General features: G+C 32.4%; 1 protein-coding gene across 1 annotated transcript; it reads left to right on the forward strand.

Annotated features, from left to right (window-relative positions):
• Positions 1–5,129: 5,129 nt before the first annotated feature.
• On the forward strand, positions 5,130–6,480 carry LOC132757863 (cell death abnormality protein 1-like; the record flags this gene model as incomplete). The annotated part of the gene is made up of 2 exons (XM_060749308.1): positions 5,130–5,910; positions 6,263–6,480. Coding segments are annotated over 2 exons (984 nt in total), but the record flags the coding sequence as incomplete, so codon positions are not given.
• Positions 6,481–12,336: the final 5,856 nt, after the last annotated feature.

Here is a 12,336-nt window from a genome sequence, read left to right on the forward strand (position 1 = left end):
TTTAGACATATTAACATAATGGAAACATATGAATTAACGAGAAATATAATTATTCATGCATGGAATATGCATAGAATGGTACACTTGGCGCATAGAATGTTTAACTGACCAGACTGATACTGCAGAAATATGGGTTACTCTACAAATAAATCAGTAAATCACCAGTGGTTTAACCATGTTGCAGTGCAATGACAACACGAACAAACGAGGAAAGAGAACGAAATACAATAATGTGTTTTTTTTATAGGTTATCATATTAATTTACCATAATCAGTTATGATTTAAAAAATGTGACTATCACAACGTTAAAGCGCAATTATGTAACTAGCGAAACATTTTTTGGCGCGTCAATAAAAAAACAAAAAAATCTATAGACAGTACTGATTTTGGATATGAGATAAATTTAATATATATAATTCATGAATCTTCTTTACGAAATACATTGATCTATTGATCTCGTTGAATAAAATAATGTGAAGCTCTCCTGAGGCTCGCAAGATATGATTTTATTCAACTCGTTCAATAAATTCAGTAATGAAACTACTCTCTTATTTACGAAAGACCGGTAGGGCCATTTCAACTTCATGAATTATCGATTTCATGTTCATGAATTCAGAATTTAAACTTCGTGAATTCCCGTTTTCAACTTCTTGAATTTACGAATCGTGAATTCGTGAAATTGAAATTGTGAATTCACAAAGTTGAAATCGTGAATTCACGAAATTGAATTCGTGATGTTGAAATCGTGAATTCATGAAGGTGAAATCGTGAATTCGTGAAGTTGAAATCATGAATTTGTGAAGTTGAAATCGAGAATTCATGAAGTTGTAATCGGGAATTCATGAAGTTGAAATGCCCCCACAAGTCTTTCGTACTTATTAGTCTGGAGTTCCTTCCCCTTATTCTTTCCGTAGTAAATGTAGGCAGGGAGCCAGACTACCTTCCGTCTGGAGTTCCTTCCCCTTATACTTTCTGTAGTAAATGTAGGCAGGGAACAAAACTACCCTCCGTCGGTTTTAAGTTTATTGCAACAAAGGTCACATAAAAGATTAAATAATATTAAACATTAAATAAAAGACTGTTACTCTTGTTCTAATTAGAATGGCATGCAAGTTAGTGGAAAACCGTCTTGTTTTGAAATGTTGACCGACTTTTAAATACATGTCAAGATGAAGATTGTAAAGCCTGTACTTTTAAACCTACAAAAAGAAAACTTCCTTAACGAGTTTCACAAAGTAGACAGGCTATTCAGACTAATATTTGAAAACCTTTTCAATGTAAATGGTTGAATATGATATAAATCAAAACCTTCAATGTAAATCCTCAACAAACGTAAATTGTTGTCAGGGTTATTGAATTAAAACAACATAGCGTGTTTGGTGAAATATACAAAATTTAGCAATGACATAAAAGCGGACAATGGAAACCACTAAAGGAGTGTAGGTATGACACAATTTGGAATACACAGTATCAATTTATATGAAATTAGAAAATGAAGAAATATTTGTTTAACACTTTAAGTATAGCCTATATTTTAAAAAGCTGACTTTGATAATAACGTTACCGTTTGTCCCACTTTCTTATCCAATCAAATGCTCCAATGTTTTTGAAATATACCGGGACTGGTGTATGTGAAAAATAAGTTGACTTATTTTAACAGGTATTGACGTGGTATCTGACAAATATGACGTCATGAATATGGGCGGAGTTTAACATTAGACAATGAATGTGGCATGCGAATAAAGTTAACAAATAAGAAAGCGATTTCATACGGTTATTTATTAATTCAAGCTTTCACTTGTATAAAAAATTATTGAAACAGTACATTCCCTAGACCGTCATAATAATAATTCAGACATTAGAAAACAGTTTGTGGCTATCACTGAAAATCATAGACATAGAGTAATTCAATTAGAGAAATCTCAAAGTTCGAAACTGACACATATATTAAAAAATCATACAGAATATCCATTTTTCATACAAACTTTTTCTCCACATTTTGTTAAAATCTCCATTTTTTTTAACAGTTGACTTCGAACCCTATGCTCTCGTTAGTCAACTCGTGCATGCGTGAATAAAATATTCTGCGAAGTTCAGAAAAAAAAGGATTTCGAAGATACCGTTGTAGCCTTGCAGTAATATAATTCTCCATTTTTCCTTGAATCGTTGCGACAAAATTTCCATTTCTGCACATAAACGGAAGTGCTCTATTTCAACGGTAATAGGATAACCAGGCTCTTGCTTAGTCTCCGGTTGTAGGTTGCGGGTTTCTGCCCACTCCCTCCAGACGTGCCCTGTCCAGTTGTTGTTTTTCGTTGTATGAAAGGACACTGTATTTCGGTTTCTTCTTAATGTCATCAGACGACAAAGGCTTTTCAAATCGGCCTGCAATTATAAAAGAAAATCACTTAAATATGATTTTCAAAGTTTTTTTTAATAATTGTAACGGCATTTTAGGCAGATTAGCCATGTTACGTTTGAATACTTTACTGTCATCTACTTTGAGGTTCGGTGCTTGTTGGGCGTAGAAAAGCTGCGCACCTGGTCATGTTACAATTTGTATTTTCATTCAAAATATGATGCAGTTAGATATTGCGAGAATTCGAGAATATTTTTTATAAAATATTTACCTGAGCTATTACCTCTCTTTGTGTATGCATATAAATCCTGCGTATCAATATTAAGCAACCGTGACCACATCAGCATATTTGACAGAAAATGGTTAAAAAATATGATTCTTGTTAAAGTCACCATCTCTATTCATTATGTCATCGCAGGGTTGCTCCATGATGACTAAGGATGTAAAAATACATAAAAACCACAGGTCAAAATACTCCGAGCATGTGTTGGCCCTGTCAATCTATACTAGTTAGGGCGGGACTCGTATTACAGCAAACGCTGTACCGACACTTTATACGTGACTTATTCCATGAAAGTGGGTCAAACGGTAAGCCAGTTATAGTTCATATTTTAAAAAATATAGAACTTATTGCTGCGCTCCGCTACGCTACGCTTGCAATAAATTCCATATTTTTTAAAATCTGAACTATAACTATTACTTACCATTGATTTTACGGCTCAACATTTATTTATTGTATCATAGTTCGGAGACCTTTCTGTTGAAAATGTGTCTGGGTTAAATCGTATACATATACATGCACAGTGCGTTAACTGGAGTGCGGGTATTAGTTACCCGCACTCCAGAGCATGCCCATTGATTGGCTCATTTTTGCTGGAGTTTACATATTGTGACGGCAGAGAAAAAGAAAGCGACAGAAATGTCAGATGTTCGTTCATTGGTTCATTTTTGCCGGGGTTTCATATTTTGACAACAGGGAACGTGCTTTTATGTTTGACTATGATAAAAAAGAGAAAGAACACCAAAACACTCGGCTACGCCCCCTCGTACAAATCAGATAGCCTCGTGTTTTGGTGCTCTTTCTATTACATAGTATACCATTGATTTTATGGCACACCATTGATTTTTTGGTATATCATTGATTTATTGGTACATCATTGGTTACATGATATAACATTGATTTTATGGTATACCAATGATTTTATGGTAAACCATTTAATTCATGGTATATCATTGATTTTATGGTATAATGGTTTTATGGTACGCCATTGATTTTTGATATATCATTGATTTTATGGTAAACTATTGGTTTTATGGTATTACATTGGTTTTATGGTACTACATTGATTTTCGGTATAGCATTGATTTTATGACATACCATTGATTTTATTGTATATTATTGATTTTTGTTTATCATTGGTTTTATGGTACACCATTGATTTTATGGCATACCATTGATGATAAATATCATTGATAGCAAATACCATTGATAACAAATTGGGTTTTCATAAATAATGGAGGGACTTTTTAAAATGAAAGTACACCTTTTAAAATGCATTTAATGAGTTAAAAACTATGAAATATAATAATTATGTGTAGTCAAATATGTCAATGCAATAAAAAAAAATAAACAAAATAGTAGAACATTGTTTTATTAATCAAACATATACAAAAGACGCATTGCACAATTAAAATAATGCATTTACTCAAAAAAGAATACTTTACATGCATTTATATATAATACAAAATATAGCGAATATTGTTCATTTTTTTACAAAAAATACTTTTATTCTTCAATTTACACACACTGTTACTCTTTATTAAAAATTCTGCCGACACTGTTTGAATTAAAGCTATTACATTTTACAGACTTATTTTACCAAAACATATTTGATATTAATAAATATGTATGTATATTAACATATTAACATATCGATATACAAATAAATAAACATATATTTTGTAATATTAAACTGTGTTTTATTAAATGTACGTGTTTTAAAGGTAAAATATTAGCAATTAGTGTAGAACATAATTATATGACATATATTGCACTTTGAAAATGTCAGTTTAGTTAATTAATTCACTGTCAATGATTGCATTGATTTATTATGTGTTTGCCAGAATTAGTAGAATATACATGTATGGGGTAAAAAAATACATACGAAAGTTTTTAGAGTTTTTAGAGTTTTGACTTCATATCATTTATTCAATTGCTTTCACAATAAATTTAAATAAATAATGTGTTTTGTATGATTTCTTTCAATTATTTTAATATCAACTTCCTGATCAAGTGCAGTATTGATATATCATTTAAGCTTGTTTAAAAAGTTTTGTGTCAGATAACCGTCTATAGGACGCAAATATTTACACGTTTAATGGTACAATTCATATTTATAACTTTTGGTAAGCCGTTAGGTCACAAAAATTGTTTATTTTTATTATTATAATTATTTATTTATCTATCTATTTATTCATTCATTCATTCATTCAATTATTCATTCCTTCATTCGTTCGTTCGTTTGTTCTTTCGTTCGTTCGTTCGTTCGTTCGTTCGTTCATTTATTCATTTATTTATTTATTTATTTATTTAGAAAAAAAAAGAAAATTGATTGACACTAAACTTTTCACGCTGGTTTACATGGGTTATGATTTGTTTTTAAAAGAATTAGAAAATCATTTTTAAATCAGCAACAATGAAATAAAAAATTACCTTATCTTATTAGTTATCCACTTATTTTTGTTTGTGTAAAGAATACGTCTTCTGTAATTTAATGATATCGGTGACAAATGTCAATTTTCATGTTCTAATTGCTTAGATGCATCATGTAGTTTTCAAAACGGACTTTGCTCTAGTGGTTGTGAAATAGGTTTTCATGGCATTAAATGTCAAAAAAGTTGTTCTTCGAATTGCGAGTCTTGTGACCAGGATAGTGGTTATTGCATTGATTGTAGAAAGGGGTTAAAAGGAGCTGTCTGCGTTGAAAAATGTAGCAAAGGTTGCAAAGATGATAAAAATGGTTTTGATGTATGCGAAAGGTACACAGGTACTTGTTCTTTGGGATGCGAAGCAAACTTATACGGAGATTTGTGTGATAGAAGGTGTGACGGGTGCATGAATGGTGAGTGCTTAAGAAAATCTGGCGCATGCGTAAATGGATGTAAGCAAGGGACATACGGTTATTATTGTGAACATAACTGTAGCATCGGTTGTGTAGGTAACTGCAACTCATATGGAGTTTGTGAGTTTGGATGCAAACAAGGATGGATTGGAACACTTTGTGACACAGAGTGTAGTCATTTTTGTGACAGAAAAATGTGTAATTTGACCGGGGAATGTACTCGAGGTTGCGTTTCTGGTCATTTCGGACCTTTTTGTGAGTATGTATGTCCAGAAAATTGTTTGTTTAACTCTTGTTCAAAAGTTGGTAAATGTGTAGATGGTTGCATTATTGGATTTTACGGAGACACGTGTAATAACAGATGTTTGCAACCATGTGCAAACTTAACTTGCGATCGAAAATTGGGTACTTGCAAGCAAACTTATAATGGTAAGTTTAGTTTTCATGTTTAGCTATATGGTAAACGTCGTGTTATGTTAAAATAAGTTTGTAAATCACTCAAAACACAAGCATGATTTTACGCTTGAAGTTTTTAATCTATGTTGTTAGCAAATAATACGCAAAAAAAAAGAATGACAAATTAACTGGAACTTTTTTGCACAGTTATTTTTATGATTGAAAATCACAATAACAAAACAAATTTTCGGCATCTGTTTAGTACCAAGAAGCTCGCATTTACAACAATAATAATAAATGAAAAAATACAATGTTTAAGAAATTCGGGTGTTGATTATAAAACAGCATTTAATAGATATAACTAATATGTATGTTTCATCTATAGATGCACAGGTAGCACCAAAAGAAGCTGATCCAGAGCTTTCATTAGAGGGAATTATAGGTATCTCTATTGGAGCTGTTGTCGTTGTCATCATCTTTGTGATCGTCATTGTTTGCTGCATCAATTACAAGAGGTATGTACAAGATACCAGCCCTCCATCAAATCAACCCAATAAACCCTTAAATGCCTGGAAGTATTTTACATAGACATAAATAGTGTATGAATGAAGTTCAATGAGCTATACTTTTATTGACCAATGATTCGTTTTTCTGGTTTCGTAACTTTGAAAATTAAAGAAAAAAAAACAAGGAAATTAGGGTATAGAATATAAAGGATGTATAACATAATTCGAATCACAGAGGCGTTAAGAATAAAAAGGAACAACTTTGAGATGTTTTGAGTAAAGATATTGAATTTTCATAATTTCTTCTAATGCCTGTCAAAATTTTCTTCATTGTTTAGATACTGACTTTTCTTCCTAAATCTGTTTATGTTTTAATGATGAAAAACTTATTTTTAACGCAATCAAAAGGAGTTACAGGCGGCGTGCACAACTTCCTTCAATTACTAATCTAAATTCATACACTATCACCCCAATCCCATCACTTTTGTTTCCTTTTGGATTGTAATTTACTGGTTTGTAGACTGGTAGTTTATACAAACAGTCGTATTGCTTTCCAAATTTGTATTTTTTAAAGTGTGTTAAATATTGTCCTTTTGTAAAGTTTAAGGACTTTCCAATGAATGTTTCGTATTTTTATTTGAATCCTAAATCTCCTGTAACCGAAAGCGTCTGACCTTTGCCATAATATGATCATAGCAAACCGTATGAAATGGCTCTAAATTGTTGGCTCAATTACTTTCTATTCTCATCTGTATATCCCTAAAACTGATCAAGGAGAGATTCATAAATGGTAAGAAATTAAGCAGATTAAAGGGTTAACAAAATATATCTTTAAGCTATGACTAAAGAAGTGAATAAGAAGTGGTGCGTTCTCGGGATACGTTTTCTTTTGTGTATCCAATTATTACGTTAGCAAATAATTGAACTCTAATTAAATGTAAAAGCTACAAATCATGCAGTTTGTAATTAATCGTTACGTTATATAAAAAATCACCGATTTACCTTTATTGTCATTTGTTTAAAATGGTTTTTAAGGTTTGAGTGTTGGTCCAATGGTAAAAACTTTGTTTATCTTATTGATTATTTTCTGCTTCATTTACATTTAATTTTTTCATGTAATGCCAAGTGTTTTGTAAATGTTTCTTGCATGGAGTTTAGTTTTCATTCCCTAGACGTGTTGACGATTTAACCCGTTCACTGTTTTTTATTTGTTTCGATTTCAACTTTAAAAATATATACTGTCGAAATTGTAACAGATAAGAATAAGGTAGTCCCCTTTCATGTCTTTACGCTATAACGCTCTTTTAGTATAAAATGATTACTTATAAAAAAAACTTATATATTGGTATGCAGTTCAACAGTAATATTAAAGATAAAAACTCGAAAGATTTTTTTTCTAAAAAGAAAATTTAAAAGAGGTCCAATCTCTCTTAGGTTTAGTTGTCGCAAGCCTTGTAACTCGTACATATCAGATGCCAACTCGAGTTTGAATAAAACTACAAAGTAATTTCGTTTATAGGATGCTGTTATGTTACAGCGGCGTTTGTTACTCGGACAATATGACGATGACCAAAACGACATACACTCTACCTTCCTGACGTCATTGAACGCTTATCGACGCACAGATCACTCCACAGTACAACGTCAACGAACTACCCGGTTGCCAGAGTAGTTGGTGACGACAACGAGAAAGATTTTGTTCTATTTTAACGTAGCGATGCTCTAGAAACTTTTGACGTAATTAATTGGCGGGCGGCTTAAATGCCGAATACTCAAAATATAGACGATGATATTTAGTTTCATAATAGCAACCAGTTCACTCAAAAAACAATAAGTACTCCATATTTCAATATCTTTTGATTTTAGTTTCATTCATCAAGGACATTTGCTATGATGTAGCTATAATTAGTTTGTTAGTTGTTCTTATTTTTACCTGTATGAATGAAGAGCTGTACTGCCTTTTGAACGCATCTCGCTTTTGCTTTATCTCTAATTCCGCAAATGAAGTGCCCGTGAGTTATATTTAAAATATCAGACATAATGAATAAACAACATAACAAAAGATCATATATACCTTGAGAACACTTTAAAACGTAAATTCCATAAAATCTATGGCTCCGAATAGTAATTCAATGTTTCAAATACCGTTATACAATAATTTTAGGCAGAATAGGTGCAGGGAATTATGGGCTTTTTTGTAAAAGGAAAGACCAAACTCAATGTACAAACTCATTTTCATGATCATTTTTTAAATAATCATTTCTTACCAAAAACATACATCGTATATAATCTTTTAGTAACATGTTTTGTTCGTATAATTAAAATGATAAATTTTCGGTTGTGATAAAGTAAAAAAAATTTAATACATGTAGTTACATATATGATTTATGAAGGAAAAACGAGCGAGGATTTAATATTTTCCCATATTTTTAGAATCACAACAGCAAGGGTTAAGTGTTTTGTTGCATCTGTAAAAAGTTGTCCTGTACTTCACCTCAGTGTTGTAATACTTTTCTGGTCCTTCAGACTCACTGATTGCAATACCTTAGCGTTTGAATAGCGCCAAAGTTCGTGTCAAGTGTCGTGAGAGATGTTGCAGCGTTCATTACCTCTCATGAACGGACTCTATCAAACCGAGTCTGTTGTAATAAGCGTGTAACTATTGTTATCGTAGTTCTTGAATGAAGTGAACATTCTGCACATTATGTTTTGTTTATCTTAGTTCAAGTTATTCTCGCTAAATTTGTCTTATTAAACAATGTACTGTTTCACTTTGAAAATGAATTCGTGGTTTATATACATGTATATTTCTTTTCCACATTCCACATTGTATACTTAATCGAAATTTTCGATTAAGTATACATTATTATACGAAACATTGTTCAAAAGACTTAAACAAAGTGTAGAATAAATGCGACTCTATTATAGTATCCTGTCGAGATAACTTATTTCTGTAGTTTATACAGAGTATATATCCAAGAACTGTTTAATTTTATATTTATCACGGTTCTGACTGCCTGTGTTTGTATAGCACATGAATTGTATATGTTTGGCATGTGTATTTGTATATGTATATGGCTATATATGAGCCGTGTCATGACAAAACCAACATAGTGGGTTTGCGACCAGCATGGATCCAGACCAGCCTGCGCATCCGCGCAGTCTGATCAGGATCCATGCTGTTCGCTATTAGTTTCTCTACTTGTAATAGAGTTGGTACGCGAACAGCATGGATCCTGATTTGACTGCGCGGATGCGCAGGCTGGTCTGGATCCATGCTGGTCGCAAACCTACTATGTTGGTTTTGTCGTGACATGGCTCATATGGGTTTATATCTGGGGAAAAGGGTATACAGTTTATTCGTGATTTTTTTTCAAAATAAATAGATGTATAATATTTTAAATATATATAGTGTTAGTTTTCTGGACTTAAAATTATTACACATCAGTGTCGAAAAAAAGTGTTGATTAGATAAAATATAATTGATTACATTACAGTTTTTTTATCTTAAAAAAGATATTTGGACCTTTTTATGATATAATTAATATTGAGCAATCAACATTTTTCACTTGCCAAAAACAAATCATGTAATATTCATGAATTTATATTGAGCACGTAACTTATTATTCGGTGAAAATGTTTGCGTCACATTTGATATAATTTGGCTTGTTACTCAGTCAAAGAGTTTCTGTTTTTTTGGGGGGTTTTTTTGGTTTGTTTTTTTGTAATGGAAGATTGGCAAAAATGGTGAAAATATAAAATGGTAATATTCATACAGATGCGATGTCGATTTAATTGTCATACGTTAGTTTATCCATATGAGCCGCGTCACGACAAAACCAACAGAATAGGTTTGCAACCAGCATGGATCCAGACCAGCCTGCGCATCTGATATGCGAACAGCATGGATCCTGATCAGACTGCGCGGATGCGCCGGCTGGTCTTGATCCATGCTGGTCGCAAACCCATTATGTTGCTTTTGTCGTGACGCGGCTCATATTCTCTTTATTATCGCAATTTCACCCAGTGACCTTTTTTTCACTGACATATGAAAAATATACAACTGAAAATATGTCTTATATAATTATGTATATATTGTGTCATAATGAAATATTTTATAATTATACAATTAGATGTGTTGGTTTGCAATATTAGAAATAAACTATATTTTATATTACAAATATCTTGTTTTTATTTATACTTAAACTCTACTTAAGCATTAATATAAAATTTTGACATTCTAATACAAAAAAAGATATATTTGTTTCTTAAATTTATTGTTTTCTTTCTGTTTAAGAAATCCACGACTGTTCACATTTATGTTCTGTTATAAGAGGAATGCAAAATATAAAAAGGTTGTTTTGATGTCAGCAAATAATTTCATGTTTTCTTACATCATGTACATAAAACGTTAAATTTTGCTTCAAAACTATTGTAATTCTTTTTTTAAGTCTGACCGACTTCATAGATGCCCCAAAGATAACTATAAAACTTGCTCTAAAATAAAACTGTTTTGTGACCAAGGGTTTGTCTTTGTGTCAGGAATTCAGTTACCTTCACTAAACTTTGACATGTACCTTTAATTCCTTACAATATTTTTAGTACAAGAAAAATTGATCGACGAATAAGTAAAGTTTAGATTATGGCATTATAAAAAATACCTAAACATTTTTGAAGAGGCAAAATGTAGTATATGGCTTACTTAGAATGACTTGGGTAGCGTTTACGATGCAAAACCTAGAGTAGGGTTTAATGAAAGTTACTGTGTAGCTTTGAAGGACCAAACTAAAGAGAAGGCTTTTATAAATGTTTCTTTGGTAGCATTGGAGGGGCCGCCAAATATGTCATTCATAGACTGAATAATTCAAGACAAACTCGACTTAAGTCTAATATTCATTAAGTTTACGAAAGACTGAAAAGTATTTGAACAACTCTCGAGTCTGGTTTCCTGGAAAAACTGGTGTCATATGAAGGACCATGGTCATAACACAAGTAGTCCTCGTACTTATCCTGGGTTGAAAGGCAGGCATCTTGACCACTAGACTACCGCATTTCCTGGGTTGAAAGGCAGACATCTTGCCCACTAGACTACCGCTCTTCCGGGGTTAAAAGGCAGACATCTTGACCACTAGACTACCGTTCTTCCTGGGTTGAAAAGCAGACATCATGACCACTAGACTACCGCTCTTCCTGGGTTGAAAGGCAGACATCATGACCACTAGACTACCGCTCTTCCTGGGTTGAAAGGCAGACATCTTGACCACTAGACTACCGCTCTTCCTGGGTTGAAAGGCAGACATCTTGACCACTAGACTACTACTCTTCCTGGGTTAAGAGGCAGACATCTTGACCACTAGACTACCGCTCTTCCTGGGTCGAAAGGCAGACATCTTGACAGCTAAACTACTGCTCTTCCTGGGTTGAAAGGCAGACATCTTGACCACTAAACTATCGCTCTTCCTGAGTAGAGAGGCAGACATTTTGACCACAAGACTACCGTTCTTCATGGGTTAAGACGCAGACATCTTGACTTTAATCAAAGAAAACAATGTATAGTTTCATAACTTTATATTTGTCATGTTGTTTATTCATGAATTTATATATTTATGTAAGTATTCATGTATTTCACAATTGCCATTGACATTTATATACATTGTTTCAAGATTTGTTCTGTCTGACAACATAATTATTTAATTAATGACCAAATCTCTCAAAAATTCAAAATGATGTTGTGCAGTATTTGTGTGTAAAAATTGTGTTGCATAATTCTATTGCAATTGCTATTTCTTTTTTAAATTGTATATCAATAAAAACAGCGACACATGCCTTTCTAAACTTTCTACTCTGGATTTTATCTTATTTATGGGTACATTCAATACCAAAAGGAGATGCGCATATCCAAATATATCACAACAGATTGAGCTTTGTCGAATTCTGCATTAATTTAACGATG

The sequence above is a fragment of the Ruditapes philippinarum genome, unplaced genomic scaffold, assembly GCF_026571515.1.
Source record: "Ruditapes philippinarum isolate M1 unplaced genomic scaffold, ASM2657151v2 ctg14144_1_1_1_1, whole genome shotgun sequence".
Lineage (NCBI taxonomy): Eukaryota > Metazoa > Mollusca > Bivalvia > Venerida > Veneridae > Ruditapes > Ruditapes philippinarum.